The sequence below is a fragment of the Gopherus evgoodei genome, chromosome 14 (assembly GCF_007399415.2).
Source record: "Gopherus evgoodei ecotype Sinaloan lineage chromosome 14, rGopEvg1_v1.p, whole genome shotgun sequence".
NCBI classification, from domain to species: domain Eukaryota; kingdom Metazoa; phylum Chordata; order Testudines; family Testudinidae; genus Gopherus; species Gopherus evgoodei.
This window is the reverse complement of record NC_044335.1, coordinates 27039446-27061114: the sequence shown is the minus strand read 5'-3', so window position 1 is coordinate 27061114 and position 21669 is coordinate 27039446. Positions and strand designations below refer to the sequence as shown.

At 44.7% G+C, this 21669-nt stretch overlaps 1 protein-coding gene across 1 annotated transcript in view; it reads right to left on the bottom strand.

Annotated features, from left to right (window-relative positions):
- PIGU (phosphatidylinositol glycan anchor biosynthesis class U) overlaps positions 1–14777 on the bottom strand; it is a 55268-nt gene extending 40491 nt beyond the window's left edge. The window contains exons 1-5 of the mRNA XM_030533323.1: positions 14569–14777; positions 9670–9734; positions 8042–8101; positions 6622–6684; positions 4578–4687 (exon numbers count right to left, since the gene is read on the bottom strand). Of these exons, the coding sequence (XP_030389183.1) occupies positions 4578–4687; positions 6622–6684; positions 8042–8101; positions 9670–9734; positions 14569–14698 (428 nt within the window). The 5' untranslated portion in view covers positions 14699–14777. The remainder of the gene's footprint in view (positions 1–4577; positions 4688–6621; positions 6685–8041; positions 8102–9669; positions 9735–14568) is intronic.
- Positions 14778–21669: the final 6892 nt, after the last annotated feature.

Below are 21669 nucleotides of genomic sequence, written 5' to 3'. Positions count from 1 at the left end.
TGCTGGCATTTAACCTTGAGAGGGAAGAAAACAAAGTAAGAGGGGATACAGCCGTGGACAGAAGAATTGACATAAGGAGGAAGGGTAATGTAGATACCAGTCTAACAGGTGATGCTGGTGGTAGAATGTCTGTGCATAACTGGGTAAAGAATGTCAGTGAAGCCAAACGGCAAAAATTAAGATGTCTGTACACTAATGCGAGGAGCCTAGGTAACAAAATGGAGGAACTAGAGCTACTGGTGCAGGAAGTGAAACCGGATATTATAGGGATAACAGAAACATGGTGGAATAGTAGTCATGACTGGAGTACAGGTATTGAAGGCTATGTGCTGTTTAGGAAAGAGAGAAATAAAGGCAAAGGTGGTACAGTAGCATTGTATATCAATGATGAAGTTAACTGTAAAGAAATAAGAAGTGATGGAATAGATAAGACAGAATCTGTCTGGGCAAAAATCACACTGGGAAAGAAAGCTACTAGAGCCTCCCCTGAGATAGTGCTTGGGGTGTGCTACAGACCGCCAGAATCTGATTTGGATATGGATAGGGACCTCTTTAATGTTTTTAATGAAGCAAACACTAATGGGAATTGTGTGATTATAGGAGACTTTAACTTCCCAGATATAGACTGGAGGACAAGTGCTAGCAAGAATAATAGGGCTCAGATTTTTCTGGATTTGATAGCTGATGGATTTCTTCACCAAGTAGTTGAAGAACCAACGAGGGGATGCCATTTTAGATTTGGTTTTGGTGAGTAGTGAGGACCTCATAGAAGAAATGGTTGTAGGGGACAACCTTGGTTCAAGTGATCATGAGCTAATTCAGTTCAAACTAGATGGAAGGATTAACAAAAATAGATCTGGGACAAGGGTTCTTGACTTCAAAAGGGCTAACTTTAAAGAATTAAGGAAATTAGTTAGGGAAGTGGATTGGATTGAAGAACTTGTGGATCTAAATGCGGAGGAGGCCTGGAATTACTTTAAGTCGAAGCTGCAGAAACTATCAGACGCCTGCATCCCAAGAAAGGGGGAAAAAAACATAGGCAGGAGTTGTAGACCAAGCTGGATGAGCAAGCATCTTAGAGAGGTGATTGAGAAAAAGCAGAAAGCCTACAAGGAGTGGAAGATGGGTGGGATTAGCAAGGAAAGCTACCTTAGTGAGGTCAGAACATCTAGGGATAAAGTGAGAAAGGCTAAAAGCCATGTAGAGTTAGACCTTGCAAAGGGAATTAAAACCAATAGTAAAAGGTTCTATAGCCATATAAATAAGAAGAAGTGGGACTGATAAACACTGAGGATGGAATGGAGGTTAAGGATAACCTAGGCATGGCCCAATATCTAAATAAATACTTTGCCTCAGTCTTTAATAAGGCTAATGAGGAGCTTAGGGATAATGGAAGGATAACAAATGGGAATGAGGATATGGAGGTAGATATTACCACATCTGAGGTAGAAGTCAAACTTGAACAGCTTAATGGGACAAAATCGGAGGGCCCAGATAATCTTCCTCCAAGAATATTAAAGGAACTTGCACATGAAATTGCAAGCCCATTAGCAAGAATTTTTAATGAATCGGTAAACTCAGGGGTTGTACCGTACGACTGGAGAATTGCTAACATAGTTCCTATCTTTAAGAAAGGGACAAAATGTGATCCGAGTAACTATAGGCCTGTTAGTTTGACATCTGTAGTATGTAAGGTCTTGGAAAAAATTTTGAAGGAGAAAGTAGTTAAGGACATTGAGGTCAATGATAACTGGGACAAATTACAACGTGGTTTTACTAAAGGTAGATCATGCCAAACCAACCTGATCTCCTTCTTTGAGAAGGTGACAGATTATTTAGACAAAGGAAATGCAGTAGATCTAATTTACCTCGATTTCAGTAATGCATTTGACACGGTTCCACATGGGGAATTATTAGTTAAATTGGAAAAGATGGGGATCAATATGAAAATTGAAAGGTGGATAAGGAACTGATTAAAGGGGAGACTACAATGGGTCATACTGAAAGGTGAACTATCAGGCTGGAAGGAGGTTACTAATGGAGTTCCCCAAGGATCAGTTTTGGGACCAATCTTATTTAATCTTTTTATTACTGACCTTGGCACAAAAAGCGGGAATGTGCTAATAAAGTTTGCGGATGACACAAAGCTGGGAGGTATTGCTTACACAGAGAAGGACCGGGATATCATACAGGAAGATCTGGATGACCTTGTAAACTGGAGTAATAGCAATAGGATGAAATTTAATAGTGAAAAGTGCAAGGTCATGCATTTAGGGATTAATAATAAGAATTTTAGTTATAAATTGGGGACACATCAGTTGGAAGCAACAGAGGAGGAGAAGGACCTTGGAGTATTGGTTGATCACAGGATGACTATGAGCCACCAATGTGATATGGCCGTTAAAAACGCTAGTGCAGTTTTAGGATGCATCAGGCGAGGTATTTCCAGCAAAGGTAAGGAGGTGTTAGTACCGTTATATAAGGCACTGGTGAGACCTCATCTGGAATACTGTGCACAGTTCTGGTCTCCCATGTTTAAGAAGGATGAATTCAAACTGGAACAGGTTCAGAGACGGGCTACTAGGATGATCCGAGGAATGGAAAACCCGTCTTATGAAAGGAGACTCAAAGAGCTTGGCTTGTTTAGCCTAACCAAAAGAAGGTTATGGGGGGATATGCTTGCTCTTTATAAATATATCAGAGGGATTAATATTAGGGAGGGAGAGGAATTATTTAAGCTTAGTACCAATGTAGACACAAGAACAAATGGGTATAAACTGGACACTAGGAAGTGTAGACTTGAAATTAGACGAAGGTTTCTAACCATTAAAGAAGTGAAGTTCTGGAACAGCCTTCCAAGGGGAGTAGTGGGGGCAAAAGACATATCTAGCTTTAAGACTAACTTGATAAGTTTTTGGAAGGGATGGTATGATGGGATAGCTTAATTTTAGCAATTGATCTTTGATCATCAGCAGGTAAGTATGCCCAGTGGTCTGTGATGGGATGTGAGATGGAATGGGATCTGAGTTACTGCAGAGAATTCTTTTCTGAGTGCTGGCTGGTGTGTCTTGCCCACATGCTCAGGGTTTAGCTGATCGCCATATTTGGGGTCGGGAAGGAATTTTCCTCTGGGGCAGATTGGCAGAGGCCCTGGAGGTTTTTCGCCTTCCTCTGCAGCGTGGGGCATGGGTCACTTGCTGGTGGATTATCTGCAGCTTGAGGTCTTCAAACCACAAATTGAAGACTTCAATAACTCAGACATAGGTTAGGGGTTTGTTATAGAAGTGGATGGGTAGGATTCTGTGGCCTGCTTTGTGCAGGTCAGACTAGATGATCATATTGGTCCCTTCTGACCCTAAAGTCTATGAGTCTATGGGCAGTCTAATTTAACTGGGCTCCAAGGAGCAAAGAAATGCTCTGATACATTATTGATTCAATAAGCAAGACAGTAGATCAACCAACCTCCATTGTAACAAGTCAGTCCTTGGAGACAGGAGAGGGGATTATGATTTGCCAGCTGTTCTCTCCTATGAATATTTTTCATACTAGTGGGTTTTCACAGTCTGAGGCTTGCCTTTTCATACGCCTGAAGTTAATGGCTACTTCAAATACCAGAGAGATATTACATGTAGCAGGCTATGCTAAGGTACAATTCCAGTATTCCTTTGTGATATTGTGCACCAAGTGTAATAAAAATGAGAAATAGTCTAACTTTTTTCCCCAGCTTTCTCACCCTGGGATGGTGGTGCAGGGTGGTGGCTTACTGACCTATACAATTCATATCAGGACAGGAAAGAATCATTAATGTTTCTTTTATGAAAAACCTTCTTCTGATCAAAGGACATCAATGGTAAAGGAGAGCCAAGAGGCAGATCCCTTTTGATTAATTCCAGACTCCAGGTTTATCTGATTTATTCAGATCAGGAAAGATAGATTTGTTTCTTTTGATTTTAAGTACCTGCCTCCTATACTATTTGTTTTAATTAGAGCTTTACTTACTTCAAAAACTTAAGAGCATGTGGTCTGAATAATGGGGTTTCTTATAATGACTCAGAGGGATGTTATTAAAGTTAACTAGATGGAAACTGAGTACTTCTGACCCTTAAAAATAATTTCTGGGTTTTCAAACAGTTATGCCCTGGGAACACCTTGCCCAATTACCCCCAAACTTTCAAAAAAACGTTCTCTTCTAGAAGGGAAACACAACAGACATTTTGGATGCACTGGTTTAGTTTTGAAAAGTTAGAAGATGGGCAAAATTGGGCTTTTAACAGAAACCTAAACAACAGAGAGACTACAGTCTCTCCATATTAGAGACTGTACATTGTCAACCTCAATAGAAAGGGGTTGAAAAATTTATTTTACTATGTGAAACATGAGTTTGGAGAAGCATTAGCTTTCTGTTACTTGACTATAGAGATACAGTGCTTGGCACATTTTTTCTGTGTACCAGGAAAGAGAAAGCAAGCAAAGAGAATATTTAACTAAGACGTTGAAATCCCTAAATAGAAAAATTAAAACATAGGAGGATTTGGAATCTAAGTTTCTTGCATATGCTTGCAAGAAGCAATACTTACAACAGTGCTACCTTGAGGGGGATGTAGTGCATTTCCATTGGGGTCCGGATGAGTTCAGCCACATCTGATGCATACCGATCCAGTTCCATTAGGAGTTTTTGCTTTTTAAACTGAACAAGAGAGAATGATCAAAAGCTGTCAGACATGGAAATACATTGCATCTATCTAGGGTCTGTAACCATGTCCATCACCATGATGTCTATGTAGAGATGCTAGTCATCTTATACTTAAGGAAGAACAAATGTTTGCTTAACAAGCCCAATTTTGACTCCCCTCCCTACTGACTTTGCTCGACCCAAACCATTTTGCTTGAAGTTGCAGAGACATGACTGAATGCCAGACTTGGATTTTTCTGTCAAGTCAGGGAAGTCAGAAGAGGCACTGAGGAGATATAAGAGCTCAAATAAAAACAACGTGTTCGCACTTCCTGGACAATTTCCTAAGGCTTTTCCAGTTCATAGTTCCAAAATAGCTTCCAGTTTAGTTTATTTTGTTGCCCCAAGTAACAGCAATAGTGACGTTTGCTCGATTTGTGTGTGAAATGAAGGAGTTATTGAATTATTAAAAGTAATTTCTATGTACATTTTGAATGCCCAGTGTGTTTTCAAATGCAACATGGCAGCTTTTGTGCACTCTCTAAATCCTGCATTGTCACCAAAGAATGGTGAACTTTACAAAACTCCCAGTGTAACATCTAAGTTCTACACAAAGTCATTCACTAAGCTATACTCAGGATTGTGCACCTCTGTGTATGCCCGTTGCTTCAGAGCATTTATCAGAGATCTCTGGGCACCCAAGATACACTTCATATATCCCCAACTAAAAATACATTTCTCTAAAGAAATGAAAAAGGTGATCTGTAAATCTACTGAAGAGTCCCACAGAGAGTCTGAAGAACTGCTGTACTGGTGTGGAGTTTTAGACGCCAGGAGCCACATCACCTTTTGCTATTATTCCTTCAGTTCTCCCAAGCTGAGCAAGGTTAGGCCAGGTACCTGCTTAGGTGGGAGACCTCCACTGAACACATAAGTGCTGCAGAAAATGGTAGTACCCTTCCTTTTAAATTGGTAATGAATCAATGTCCCAGCATGATACTAGGGAGTACTGTGCTGCCATTACAAACACACAGTCTTCTATTTGCAAAGATTGTCTCAATTAAGTTATTTATGAAAGAAAGCACACCTTCCTCAGGGAGAGTCACTAGCTTCAAATTCCATTTATTAATATTCTGAAGGGAATGGTAGAGATTAAATCACTCCAGTGATCACTCTTGCCCAGTGCAGCAGAATTATTGATCCTCCACCATTCTGGATTATGTGAACTCAAACTAAAACTTTCTTTAAGGCTAATATACCTTATAGTTACTGTTAGGTACTTTTTGGTCTGTAAATTAACCATGCTGCATGTAGACACAAAGCCAGCCATGTGAGTGACTGGTTAAAAGCTGTAGCGCAAACAGGCCTAAGAATGAGAGCCCCACTGTCGTGCCAAATTCCTACAATAGTAATTAGTTTTGCACACTTAAAATTCCCACTGCAACTGAAAAGGAGTCCTCAATTCCTGTCTTAAACTGTTGCATCCCATTACTGTGCATTGTGAACCAGCTGCCATATTTCACCCCAGAAGTGGCTGCATTTCCTTGGTGGTTGACCTGATCCCAAGGTATACTTCAATATCAGTTTCTCAAATGCTTGAAGATCCTTTCAGATGAAAGGAGGTATGCTTGTGAGATCATCACTAAAACTATGATGTGCACAGCCATTATGTTAATTTGAGTAACATCACAATACCTACATCATGCTGAGAAGCCACCCCCTGTGAAACACACGTAACAGCAGAAGTTAACAGGGTCCATGCTGGCTAACCCACGTTCTGCATCCATGTTTGCTGACCTTTTTGCTGATTTCTTAGCTACTGCTAATCAGTAGATATCGATAAGCGCATTGTCTGAGTAGACCTGGACATGCTTCACATTTTCATTTAATGAAATACACTTGCACTTGTTGAGAAAACAAGGACTGGAAGATTCTGCAAGTCTACTTACCACAACTTTGTTGAAGTCCTGGACGGCCAAGTAGAGGGCAACAGCAGTTAGCACATCAGTTATCTAAAGAAAGGCAGACAAAGACTGACTGGTCACTCAAACAAGAAAACTGTAGCAAATGCAACCACCACAGAAAGCTGCCATATTGTGTCAACACTCTGAATTGAACATTCACCATAGCAACTATTTTTAATAGTTCAGGGTGTGAGGTGGAAACATCTTTACAGATTCTAGCCCTGCTTTTAAGCTATGGCCCATGGAGTAGCAGTGTTTCTTTAAGCCCTTCCTGGTGGGCACAGAGAAGTGAATATTTTGAGAAGCAAGAAGTGGGGAACTGGAAGAGGAGAAATTGTTCACAAAATAGGAGGTCTCTCATCAAGTGGCCAACAAGATAAAAGAATTACAGAACCACTGATTTAGCCACAGCAGAGACAGCATGTTAGATGCTGCACATGTGGCTAAGAACATGCTCACCAATGAACCAGACGAGCAGCCTTCTGAACTGACCCACTGCTAACCAGATAACAGTACCAAATGTCTAGGGCTCATAGCAAATAATTTCAAATGGTTGTCATATATGTGTTGTAATCAATTTTTAGCCCTTGTGAGTGGTGCTAGATTGCCTTTGTCATCAGAGCTACAAAGAATAGATGCAATTAGCTGGATGATTTTTGTTTATTTGTATTATGCAATAGACAAAATAATTTACTGTCACACAAAGGTGTTTTTAACCCTAACGTGCTCAGACAGAACTTGCTTCTGCTCCCACTGAACTCCTCAGAACATTGTGGGCTTCTCTTTGAAGTCAATGGCAATTTGAAAGTATAATCTCCACATTCTTACTAAAGGTCACTTGCAATGGAAAACCAGAGTTTGTACCCTGTTTATTCAGGGCAGTGGTTTTCAACCTGGGAGTCTGCAGACTATATCTAAAATTTCCAAAGGGGTCCAAACCTCCAGCTGAAATTTTTTAGGGATCTGCAAATGAAAAAAAGGTTGAAAACCACTGCTATAGGGCACAAAACTCCCCTGCCCCTACCTTTTCAGGTCAGTGTTAAGGGTTTGTGTCAAGTCCCCGTTTTTCCCCTTGATGACATTTAGCCAGGCAGGAAGTTCTAATGAAGATTAGTTTTTGGAGAGAGAGGGAGGTACAAACTGAGCATGCATATTTATAGACATGTCTTCCTTTCTAAATCTACAAAACTGCTGATTGCCCTTAATTCTTACTGACGTGAATGGAAGCCGTGGGAACTGAGCACACTCAACACCTCACTGATCTCAATGGTCCCTCAGCTGGGCTAAGGATTTGGTGGATAAAAATCAATAATTAAAAAAAATTAAATATATTTTTGCTTTTAAAAAGAAAGGCATTCTTGGAATGGGTTGTTTTGTTTTTTTAAAAGATTGAAGCAAAACTTACCATGAACACCAACTCAGAATATTCAATCAGGAAATGAAACAAGTATATTATTAACGGGGTCTAAGAGAGAGTGAAAAAGAAAGACAGTCAAATCTTGTCAATCCACTACAAACTCAGGCCCCAATCCTGCAAACTCTTAGTACCATGAGGGAGAGTAATTATTTCATTGAGAATACTCATAACATTAAGAGCTATACTCAGTAGCATTCACAAAATCAGGCCATTAAAAAGGAAAGAAATGTTTGCCCCAATAAGGCAATGAATTAATCAGTTTATAGAGTGTCACTACATTGACACTGGCACCACAGGTTTATTTCTGAATCCTTTTCCTCCGGCTGACCATAGCCTTGATCTTGCAAGCATTTACACACACAAGCTTTGCTGGTGTATCTACACTGCAGCTGGGATGTGTGATTCCCAACATGGGTAGACGGACTTGCGCTAGCTCACCTTGAGCTACCATGCTAAAAATTGTAGCATGGATGTTGTTACATGGATGGCAGCTCAGACTAGCTGCCCACATCCAAGCCCACCCAATCCACTGGTCCAAGTTCAGGCTGCCAGCCCAAGCTGCTGCTAGTGCCGCAAAATCCACAATGCTATTGTTAGCATGTTAGCTCCAGCTGCGCTAGCATGGGTCTGTCTGCCCATGCTAGGAATCACACCTCCTAGCTGCAGTGTCCACATGCAACTACTCATGTGCATGAATTTTCTCAGATGCATAAGTGCTTGGAGGATGAAGGTCCTCACGTGGAGGAGCAGAAAGAACACCATGGTATCAAAGCTAGCATTGATATTACTGCAAAATGTAGGGACATGCAGGAGCACACCACCCATTAACCGTACCAGTGTTACTAGTGCTAGCCTGGATGACACACAGCACAGGCATGATCATGGATAAGCCAACACCGATATGTTGATGACTCCTGTGAAGAGTGTCATAACCTGATGTTTGTTTCTTGTCTTGATACACTAGTGTATTATGTTTAGAAAATGAAAACATTTCTGTCCGGAACAATTCTGTCCAGACCGCTAGTAACACCAATATCTGCATTTCTATTATCTCTTTTCTGCTATGAAAATTTGCATGTGAACAGAATATTTGTAGCTAATGAATTCCCCTGGTTTTAATTTTGCATATGCAATAATAATCACCAGTTACAATGTCAATTAATTTTGCAGCAGCCAGCTGTGCTGTCATGAACACTACTTTGTAGCAGGGCTACTAACTGCATACAGGCGAGTCTCATCTTACGCTGGGGTTACATTCCACTGTCAGCGTGTAAAGCGAAAATCGTGTATAGTCAAAATTACATTGAGCGTAATGGCGGGTGGAATCACCCACACTACAGGTACAGTATTAAAATTGTTATTTTTCTCTTTTTTTGTTTTGTTTTTGCTGATCGCGCAAAGCTGAATTCGTGCATGTTAAATGCGTGTAAGATGAGACTCGTCTGTATATTTGTTACACAGACAACTACATGATTCTGAAGTTTATAAATCAAGTCATTTTTTTTTTCAATTCACACAGTAGCGCACACACTTATAGCTGGACATTTAAAGGCACTGTGTAAGTATATAAGATAATATGAACTATTACCCTAGAAAAATGAAACACATTCACTTACTTCATGGAAAACATCTCCAGAATAGGGCGAGACACCCAAATCCAGCAAAGCTAGCCCTTCAACAACTGAAACACACAAGATATCCACATTAGGATTCTGTGGACTGGAGACGTAGCAAACCTCACAACGGTAGAATTATAGCTTTTAAAACATCTGTGATCATAAGAATTTCAAAATGAATCTCTGTCTGAACAGATCACACAAAACTGACAGAGCAACTAGAATTAGGTGTTTTCTGGTTTATTTCTACCGCACAGTCTTGTTATATGGAAATATACCTATTTTATAGAACTGGAAGGGACTCTGAAAGGTCACTGAATCCAGCCCCCTGCCTTCACTAGTGGGACCAAGTACTGATTTTTGCCCCAGATCCCTAAGTGACCTCCTCAAGGACTGAACTCACAACCCTGGGTTTAGCAGCCCAATATTCAAACCACTGAGCTACTCCTCCTGACATATTTGCATCAAATATGTCAAAATTGACACCACATGGTATGATTTAACTATTTGTTTCAGGCAATTAAAAATATTACAGTTGGGATGTTTTTCAATTAACTGTACACAGAATGTGTCATGTGTCTGATTGATAAGGCATGCTACTGTCTCTGATTCTCTCACGCTACATTTCTTCTGAAATAACAGCCACATCCACAAAACTAATACCTAGTCCATGCTGATAAAATTTTCAATTCCCTAAGCAGGCATCAAGCCATTAGTAAGTTGCACATCTTGAAGGGAAACTACATTTTGAAGAGAGACATGGGACAGACCTGAATGTCACTTTCACAGTCCTAAATCAGATGTACACAATACAAAAACATGATATTAATAATTATTATAGGCGGGGCTGGTAGCACCCTGTATTTTTAAGGCTGCCCATCACTTCCCATTATAAGACCCTGTTTCCAGTTGCTTACAACTCAGCCAAACTTCAAGCATTTGGGCTGAAATTTTCTTTGATGGGTGCATACCTCACGTTGAATGTTTTGAGGAAGTTTCAGCTAAAATGGTTCAGCTGTTTCCAAGAGTGGGGCTTCTGAAAAAATATGTAGTTTTTTCCACATTAAAAATTTCCTGTGACCTTTTCTTTGAGAAACTCTGTACAGGTGAGTTTCATCTTACGCTGGGGTTACATTCCACTGTCAGCGCATAAAGCGAAAATTGCGTATAGTCAAAATTACGTTGAGTGTAATGGCACACTACGGATACAGTATTAAAATTGTTATTTTTCTCTTTTTTTTTTTGTTTTTGCCGACCGTGCAAAGCTGAATTTGCACATGTTAAATGCGCGTAAGATGAGACTCGCCTGTATTCTTATCAATGGCTATTAGCAAAGATAATCAAGGATGCAATCCCATTTTCTGGGTGTCCCTAAACCTCCAACTTGCAGACATTGGGACTGGATGACTGGGGATGGAATCACTCAAAATGGCCCTATTCTGTTCATTCCCTCTAAAGCGTCTGGCACTGGCCACTGTCAGAAGACAGGATATTGGGCTAGATGGATCACTGGTCTGACTCAGTATGGCTGTTCTTATCCCCATGCTTTAGTGCAGTGGTTCTCAAAGCTGGTTCGCCGCTTGTTCAGGGAAAGCCCCTGGCAGGCCAAGCCAGTATGTTTACCTGCCATGTCCACAGGTTCGGCCGACCGCAGCTCCCATGGGCCGCAGTTCACCACTCCAGGCCAATGGGGTCTGCAGGAAGTGGCGCAGGCTGAGGGATCTGCTCGCCGCCCTTCCTGCAGCCCCCATTGGCCTGGAGCAGTGAACCGCGGGCAGTGGGAGCGGCAGTTGGCTGAACCTGCAGACGCGGCAGGTAAACAAACTGGCCCGGCCTGTCAGAGGCTTTCCCTGAACAAGCGGCGGACTGGCTTTGAGTACCACTGCTTTAGCGCATGGTCTTGAAATTTGGCAGCAGAGCCTTAGTGTCAGAGATGTGTCTTTTGTTGAACCAGTTGGCCAAGTTATAAGCCTTTGAAAAATCATCACACATATCCAGTAAGGACTTGCTAGAGCTTCACAGCTAAATTTCCAAAAGATTCCAGCTTTACTGAGCAAGCTCCAGCCTGGAGCTGAGCATAATCTTCCTTGTAATTGCAGCTCAGAGATGCTGCAGCGTGGGCACAGGAATTGAGACTGTCCTGTCCGCTCAATGACCTTCATGCTGGGCCCAGGACAGGGTGGATAAAAAAAAAAAATTAGTAATTAAAATAAATCTGATTTTTTGTTTAAAAGTAAATATATTATTGCTTTTAAAAACAAAGCAATTTAAAATTAAATATGAACTTAAGAAAACTTGTTAAGGCCAAAACTTACTGTACTCTTAAAATAATTAAAATTAAAGAAAAATTATATTAAGCTGTACATGATTGCTACTGAGGTTTTAAAGAAAGTCAAACCACTGAACTGGTTGAAGTCACTGGGTAAGCACCTGGAACCAATCTGGTGAAGTGCTAAACCAGGTTTGGACAGTATTATCCTCTTTCACTGGTACAGAGAATATTTTCTTCATTTCTGTTTATTCAACTAGTTTAGTTAAAAGATTATTTCATTCAATGTTAAGAAGCCAACCAGGAGCTGAAAAAGCAGGAAAGCTTGTTTTACTCTTCCAATATATGAATAAAAAATAGGTGTGAGAGGATGAAATCTACTAATTGTAAAATCTTGAAGAATATGGGCTCAGATCCTCAAAGAGACTTAATTGTTGCAATGCTGAGAGTTGTGGTACTTAACTTTTAGGCACCTAGAAAATCACTGGAAAAACAGTGGGATCCACAAAGCCTGAGTTAAGCACCTAAGCTCCGAATGGGAATAGACAAGCACCTATAGAATGCAATCCATAAAAGTCAGCAAGCTTTGTGGCGTCCCACCTTGGCCAGCCAATGGAAGATGTCAATAAGAGGAGTGTATCCTAAAACTCCCTTCTCTCCGTCAGAGTTAGCCACCTCTTTCTGCTACGGATCCACAACTAGAAACCCCTCTTCTGGAGTCAGGCAGCTTAGGTGTCCAAGCCGTTTCTTCCGAGAACAAGCCCTGGTCTATAGTGCAGTTAGGTCAACAATTCCATAAGTGTCTACACCACAATGTTCCTCCCACTGATGTAAGTCACCAACCTAATAACTTCACCTCCTTGAGAGGCATAGTGCTTAGGTCGATGTAGTGAGATTGATGCAGTGTCAGTGCAGATACTGCATTGCATGTCCACGGCTCCAGCTTTCAACCCAGGGCGATCATATCCCAACGTAACTTAAGTCAACTTAATCTTGTAACGTAGGCTTTCCTTGAGTTAGGCACCTATCATGCGCCACATAAAATAGCAAGGAGGAGGTGGCGCTGCCCACCTTAACACTTTAACCCTAGTGGTTAGAGCACTCACTTGGGATGTGGGAGACCCAGGTTCAATTTGCCTCCCCTTCTGGTAGCCAGAAAAGGAGAAAAGACTTGAACAGACCTCTCTAAACACTGGCCTATTCTGAGGTGGGGCTCACAAGCTGTTCCAGAGCAGGAAGGAAGAGACTACATCAAGCCTCTTTTGGCCACTGAATTGTGTTTTATAAGAACCACCAGAAACAAGGAAAATACTCTGAGATTTCCTGTCTCTTTCCACCTCCTCCTCCCCCCAAACTGCCAGCTCCAGTCCAAGGGCTTCTGCTTCTGGGAAGAGCCTCAGCCTCCTGCCTACAGGGGGTACTCTGATCCCATCTCTACTCCCATGTCAAGGATTCGCACCAAGCTACAAACGCGCGGGAGAGCCACATCTTGCAGCCTCTAGCCCAGGGGTAGGCAACCTATGGCATGCGAGCTGCTTTTCAGTACCACTCACACTGCCCAGGTCCTGGCCACCAGTCCAGGGGGCTCTGCATTTTAACTTAATTTTAAATGAAGCTTCTTAAAAAAAATTAAAATCATGTTTACTTTACATACAACAATAGTTTAGTTATATATTATAGACCTATCGAAAGAGACCTTCTAAAAGCGTTAAAATGTATTAAATCCAAGTGAATAAATGAAGACTCAGCACACCACTTGGGAAAGGCTGCCGGCCCCTGCTTAGCCCCTCCAACTTAGCACCAAACCCCCTGGCCCAGGAAGTCCTGCTGGCAGAGGCCTGTCACCACGGCCAGCTCCAGGCACCAGCTTACCAAGCAGGTGCTTGGGGCGGCAACTCCGGAGCCGGGCAGCACTTTAAGGTATTCGGCGCAGGGCCCCTCACTCTCGCTCGGACAGAAGGACCTCCCGCTGAATTGCCGCAGATTGCGATCGCCGCTTTTTTGGGGGGGGCTGCTTGGAGCAGCAAAACCCCTGGAGCCGGTGTAACGACAGAAACAGTGACATGCACCAGTGGAGGAAGCAGATCATGAGTGTTTTCGACAACCAAATCCATCCCTCCCGATTTGCAACCTCATGGACCAGGCAGCAGCAATTCCTGAGCAGGAGCACAGATGGTTTTCTTATGTGGCAGAAACTGAAGCTAGTTGCAAAACGGGAGGGTTGCTCAAACTGACGTTACACCGGCCCTGCCTGTCACGCTGCTTGTCTGGGACCCCGTGTTAACCTACAGTCCTGCCAGGGAGGCGCACGGCCCTGCAGGGCTCGCCTCGGCCCGGGGCAGGGTCCAGCAGCCCATTCATTGGGGCCGGGGCAGGCGGTGCCGGGCCCGGGGGGGAGGGGGAGAGGGAAGGCTGCTTCCTCGGGGCCGGGGCCGGGAGGGGTGCGGGGAAGGGGGCTGCTCCGCCAGGGCCGGGGCCAGGGCTGGGCCCGGGAGGAGGAAGAAGGATGCGGGGAAGGGGAGGGGGCTGCTCCCTCAGGGCCGGGCCCGGGGGGGGAGGAGGAGGGGTGCCGGGGGGGGCGGTGCTCCCTCAGGGCCGGGGGGCGGGGGCTGCTACCTCGCAGGTCTCACCTCGCTTCCAGGCGTTTAAAGGGGACGTCACCTCGACCCGCTCGGAGATGAACCCGGCCAGGCTGGACCGGTACAGCACGGCACGGACCGTGACGGCCACCAGAATCCCCAGCACCAAGGGAGCCGCCATTTTAGCGGGGGAACAACGACCTCGGCGCGGGTTGTAGTTCTCAGCTTGGGCTTAGGAGCGGGGCGCCTATGGGTCAGTCTCTCACAAAAGACTACAACTCCCAGGAACCTCTGCGACTCAGACGCCTTCACCTTCCGGAGATCTCCTGCAAGCTACGGGCAGCGTATTCGGACAAGCCTAGGAGGGATGCGAAATAGTGGGTGGTCCCCAGACCAGCTGTGTGCTGAGTGTGATTGCAACACATAGGGCAGGAGAGGAGCCCCACAGCCTCCAGGGGCTTCCAGGGAGAGCGTCCATGGTTAGAGCCCTGCAAACCTATCTGAGGATCGGCTGCAGATACACATTTTGTATCCATGCAGAACTCTACCCATGGTTCTGCTTTCTTCCAGCCCTCGTCCTGGCTTCTCACTGCAGCAGCCTGGTGGGTGGCTCTCCCTTCTGCCATGGCCACCACCACTGCTCCCCCTCTCTGGATGGATTCCCCCTCAGGATAGGGTTGCCAACCTTCTGATTGCAGAAAACCAAACACCCTTGCCCCTCCTCTGAGCCCCTGCCCCTTTTTCAAGGCCCTGCCACCTGCTTGCCCCCTCACTCTCACTCACCCTCATTCACTTGGTCATTTTCACCAGGCTGGGACAGAGGAATGGGAGGAGGTGAGGGCTCCGGCTGGGGGTGCAGGCTCTGGGGTATGGTCAGAAATGAGAGGCTCAGGGTGTAGGAGGGGGCTCTGGGCCGGAGCAGGAGGTTGGCATGTGTGGGAGGGGGTGAGGGCTCTGGCTGGTGGTGTGGGCTCTGTGCTGGGGCTGGGGATGAGGCATTTAGGGTACAGGAGGGGGCACAGGGCTGGGGCAGGGGTGTGGGCTCTGGTGTGGTCCAGAGATGAGGGGGTTCTGGGCTGGGGCAGGTGGTTGAAGTGTAGGAGGGGGTCAGGGTGCAGGCTCCAGGAGGGAGTTGGAGTGCAAGAAGGGGTTTGGGGTGTTTGGCGGGCCCCAAGTGGCACTTACCTGAGGAAGCTCCGAGAAACCGCGACATGTCCTCTGGCTCCTAAGCGCAGAGGCTGTCAGGGAGGCTCTGCGCCCTGCCCTAACCCACACATGCCTCCCCTGCAGCTCCCACTGGCTGTGGTTCCTTATCAACGGGAGCTGGCAAGCTGTGGAGTCGGCTCTCGGGGCGGGGGCAGCGCCTGGAACCCCCTGGCTGCTTCTACACTTAAGGGCCGCAGGGACATGTCACCGCTTCTGGGTACTGCACAGAGTCAGGACCTTGCCTTAGCCCCACTGTGCCGCTGACCAGACTTTGAATGTCCCGGTCAGCAGCCACCAGGGTCTCTTTTTGACCGGGTGTTCTAGTTGAAAACCGGACACTTAGCAACCCTAAGTTAGGATGGCCCTTGCCCTGTTCTTATTGTTCAACAAGGTTCTCAGAGCAATCAGCATCTATCTGCCATCTGTCTGCCCCCTGGCCCCACTGCACCCAACAAGACTCTGGGGCATATACCTCAGGTGGGGTGAGAGCACTGAAGTGCTCTCTGCATAGATTGAGAGACCATCACAGACTAGGTGCTCTTCAGAGGTCCCAGAAAGGAGGAAAAGTATTGAGGTCAGCGAGAGATGAGTTGCTGGTCACAAGGACAAACGAAACCTGTTTGGCTGAGTTTCCCTTTCTGCCCTGGGTATGAAAGCTCATTCCAGTAAGAACATAGCTTCCCTCAGCTCAGGACAAGGCCATCTCGTGGTTGAGCTCTGCCAGGCAGCAAGCTGGATCTCCATCCAGCCCTTCATTCACCAGTATGAGTGTGCATCTGGAACTGTGTCCTTTAGGCTTAGAGTCTTGGGAACCATTGTCCAAGAGGTTCCCATGGTCTGTTCTCCTGGTGCTGGTGTGGGTACTGCTAGGCATAGCCCATTGTGTTTCTCTCTCACATACAGCAGTATTTTGGTCTTACTTGTAAATCCAGTTTCTGCGTAGGATACCCCCAAATCTGTAAACCCACCTGAGTCTCAGTCCTGGTAGTGTTGGGTTAGATTGGTAAAAGTGGTACAAGTTCTTGCCAATCTCAACAAGGAAGTGGGAAAAAACCCAGTTCATTCCAAAATTGGTGGTAGTGGGGGATGGGGTGAGGTTCATGCAGAAAATGAATTTACAAGGTAAAATCCCAAATCCACCGTTTCTAGTTTATCCTTCAGGTGTTGATAAACAATCTGCCTGTAGGATAAACCTGGGCTGGAAGCAGGGCCGGCTCTATCTTTTTGACTAGCCCAAGCAAACAAAAAGAGCGCCACCCTGCTGTAACACCCCCCCACCTCGCGAGCGCTGCGCTGCCGAACCCCCTCATGCCACGCCGCCCAGCCCCCTGCCCCCATGAGCGCCGCCCGATGCCTCGCCCCCCGAGCGCCGCGCAAGCCCCTGCCCTTTCAAGCGCCATGCTGTCTGAAGGAGCACCGCGGTGCCCAGGCCCCTGCCCGCCCCCAGCGCCATGCCACCGAAAAAAAAACAAAAAAACCCTCCAGTGCTGCCCCGCCAAACCAAAAACAAAAAAACCTGAGTGCTGCCCTGCCCCAAGGTGCCGCCCCAAGCACGTGCTTGGTCGGCTGGTGCCTGGAGCTGGTCCGGCCTGGAAGAGCTTTGTGTATTGCTGCTGCTTTGATGACAGGTGGCATCATGTCCTTATTCGGCAGACCTTCCATAGATGAGATCTCTAAGACAGCCACTGTAATCCATTTCATTCCTGTCATCTCTATGTTGCAGGGACAGTATAGGGTTTGGAAATATGTCCTTTATAGCTTTGCTGAATCAAGGTACTCCAGCCTTTTCATGTTTGAAGGAAATGATTCTAAAGAGCACAATCTTTATTCAGATCTCCTCAAAACCCAAGTACTGTTACATCCTTCCTCAGCCCACTGGTGATTGAGGATTGGATCTCAGTGTTTTGTGAAGCAGCACATAAAATTATTTTCTTTCCAGAAGGCAGTGTACTGGACAGTGGTGAGGAGCACACAGGGATTAATTTTCATAATAATGGACAGGATAGAAACCTGGAAACCAGAAGTGATGAAAGACAGAGTGAAGGTAAAGGCGGGCAGTTTGCCCTTTATTAATAAGTAAGAGATATTTTCTTAATTTAGAGGCTTATAACTGGCAAATGGAAAACTCTGATATTATATGTTCCTGGATATTTGTTAAGAAAGCTCTTTGGATTAAATTTTCTGGTACTTTCGCCGCAACTATGAGACCAATCATTTAGTCTGGAAATGAGAATAAGAAGGGACTTAAGTAATCTATTAAAAAACACGATAGACAGGGTAAAAACCTCAGCCCATCCATTTTACTCAGATATTAGAAAACAGAGAAATACTTCACATGGTGGTAAATACTGAATCAGTCAAAGAAAATACTTATTTTCATAGCATCCAGTCAGCTTGTGTCATTCTTGGTCATATAATGTGGCTGCATTTATACATTTATTCCTGACCACAATATTTGTACTGTAGCTATGCAATTTCAGATCTAGATTGTAGATTTTCAGCCACTTGTGCGGATGGAGAAGGAGAAATGCACCATTTCTGCACCCCTGCAGTTGCTAAGAAAGGCAGAATGCTTCTGGGACAAAGTCAGCAGAGGCAAGATCCTTTAAAAGGGTGCTGCATGCGTGCTCCCCACCACCAGCTTACAAGGGCTAATGGATGTAGAAAGTAGATTGTTAGCTTTTTGGGGCAGGGGCCATCTCTTTGTTCTGTGTTTGTTCAGCGCCTAGTACAGAGGGGCCTTCATTCATGATCAGAGCCCCTAGGTGCTACTACAATACAAAGAGTAATAATAATATGGTAGGCAGGGCCCTGCAAACATCCAGCCACTCCCCATTTGGGGCCTGGAGCACTTCTAAGGAAGCTAGCCCATCTGCCCCATAGTCCATCTGCTTCCCGCATGGGTGTACAAATCACTCCCTGCATCCTGGCTACATCCCCCCTTTTGCGCCTGTACAATGGCAGATACAAGCTGACCAGAAAATAATAAGGATTATCATCCTCATGCTTCAGGGGGAACACAGTTCACTTAGGCAGGCAGGAAACGTTCCTCCCAAGGACCAGATGGCTTGGTGCATCATGATGGCAGTGGAAGCAATTTGTAGAGTTTGCCTCCTATTAGCACTGGGGATTGCATGGGCACTGCTGGAAGCAGCATCCTGGACTAGATGGCCCCAAGGATTTATCAGGACTGACATATTCTATGAGTCAGATTTGATTTATTCTAGTTGATTTACTCATGCAGGCATTTGTAAAGAGCAAGTAGAAAATGCTGACTGTTTTGTTTGCAGCACAGCACCTTGCTCACATTTGTCAACAATGTTCCCCTGAGATTTCTCATCACACTCACATGTCCTTTCTAGAAGTGATTGCTAACTGAATAACACCATTCTGAACCAGCTTCATGGATAGCAATTGCCTAAGAACCCTACCTTGCTGAATAGCCAGAATACAGTGTCGTGATTAAACCCACCACATTGATGTTGATTTGGACAGCCTCGGAGATACCATGTGCGCTGCAGCAGAAGCACAGACTGGCTTAGAAATAACCCAGAGACGAGCCCATGAGTCAGATGGAAAATCATGCCCCTAGCAGTTTTTACTTAATAGGAGCACAAAAGCCAACTAGAGATAAAGGTAAAAAGAGTAATTCATGAGAAATGCAGCCATTATTTCTGGAGTATGGGTTTGCTCAAATACTCCTCCAGTAGGAGATCCTAGGGCTAACCAACACCTTGGTCCCTTGCAGTTATTAAAGACCCATGGTTCTTTTCGCAAGACTTTGAGAATTGCCCGTTTCCTGCCACAGCTGTACAGGAAAGATCATCTTCTTCCTCCTTGAAACTTCCTCAGTTGGGGAAGTTATTTTGGGCTTCATCTCCTGAAGAACCTGTTGTGTAGCTTGCTGATGCAGAATGTTTGCTACCTACGAATGTTACAATATTATTAAAAATGGACATTTATTGGATACCTTTCAACCCAAGATCCCAAAGCATTTGAGCAGTTTTACAAACTGGCTAGGTACACACTGAGCTTTTTGTTAAAATCCCTGCACTACCATCAGTGGCTGGAATGCTGAAAGTGCTTGCAGGCCCAGACAAAATGCCAGTGGCTGGTCTACAATTGGGTTTACCACCAATGGAAGATGGTTGAGCAGCTTGGCAGGGCTGTGATTGTGATACGAAGAGAGGTGCATGTTCACATTCAGGGATCAAGTGTGCTTCATTTCAGGGCCGAGTTCTGTAGGTAGTGTCAATGAAGATGTATATGGACATCTTGCCATGGGGCTTGGCAGCTTTCTGCTGGCAGGCATGACAGTGAGGGGGAAGTGAAAGCAGTATCACACAAGGAATCCTCAGGGCAAGGCCAAAGGGGTAGTAACATTTTGCAAGCCTGGGACAGTTTGTGCGAAGTGAACTCAGTGTTTGGGTGTGGGCCAAGTGCAAATAGCTCCTGTTTGCTACTGCTCATTTAAACCCAAGTTCAGCCATCGCAAAGAGGAGAAGTTAGATTTTGTCCTGCACGGCTCATGTGCTCTGTTCCCAAAGTGTTCAGGAGCATCAGTGAGGGGCAAAGTACTTACTTGTGTGTGTGTCAGCATCTTCTGTCTTTTTAATTAACTACAGTAAAACCAGAGCCCACCTGTGGATCTCAGAGCACTGTAACACAGTTCTCTTCAATCTGAAATTTTGGTTTCGGAGGAAAACTTCCAAAAGAAGCCCCTACAGAATGCAGGCAGAAAGCGATGAATGTGCACAGCACACGTTCTCTGAAAGCTGCCCAAGGTGGGGCTTGATCTCTCACTGCATGGGTACAATTCAGGTTCAATAACCATAGCAGGTAATCATGAGTCAGCCAGTTTCTCTGATAAGGGACTGCCTGCAAATCTAGCTTTACAAGAGCCCTAGTCTTGCTGCACATGCACATTTCCCGCTTCTGGGAGGCAACAACATTTACAAGCTTACCCTTAATAACTTTTCCAATATTGTTTCCTCAAAGGGGCAATGGGTGCCCTGCACTAGCCGAGATAAATCCTGAGTAACTGAAATGAATTGGGAATGGAATATGGCCATGGCTGGATTCCCACATATGTGCAAAAAAAAAGTTAGAAGAACGAGGTGATTTTGTAAACAGCTGATTTTTGGGGGTGGGGAGCTCTATGTGAGGAACCCCTTCCTAAAATTACCCCAGATCTGGATAACTAACCCTACCGCATACCTTTACGAGACACAGCAACTTTCAAGACAATCCAAGTTGGTATGTACATTTTAGAACACCTGGACTTTAAGCAGAAAATGATGCTCAACTTGAACTATAGCAGTGCTAAAAGAACAGGAGTACTTGTGGCACCTTAGAGACTAACAAATTTATTTGAGCAAATAATATATGTTCAAATAAATGTGTTAGTCTCTAAGGTGCCACAAGTACTCCTGTTCTTTTTGCGGATACAGACTAACACGGCTGCTACTCTGAAACATGTCATTATAGCAGTGCTGTCACTCCAGTATAATAGTGGAAGAATCCTACCAAGAGACAAATTTCCTATCAGGAAATCATCTCCCCTCCCCACCACTCAGACATATGCATGCTCCAGCCCCTTGAATGATATTTTGAGTGTAAGACTCACATTTCAAACACAGATACAAGGTTTCAGGCCACAAAGAGGCACTAATGTAGCCACATAGAGGACTGGGTAATTGCTGCAGAATGGCTGCTTACAATGAGGCTTAATTATCTTACTGCTGCACATGAAAGAAAAAGTGTCTATTAAATAAAAATGCTCAAGTTTGGATTTCAGGGGGAGACGGTCCAAGGCTATTCAGAGAGCCACATGCTTTGTAGCATGAGATGTTAGTCACAGCACGTGTGTATCTGTCTCAAAACAACAGGTAAAATATATATATAACATCTTATGGACATTCTGTTGACCCTGCCTCCCTGGTATTT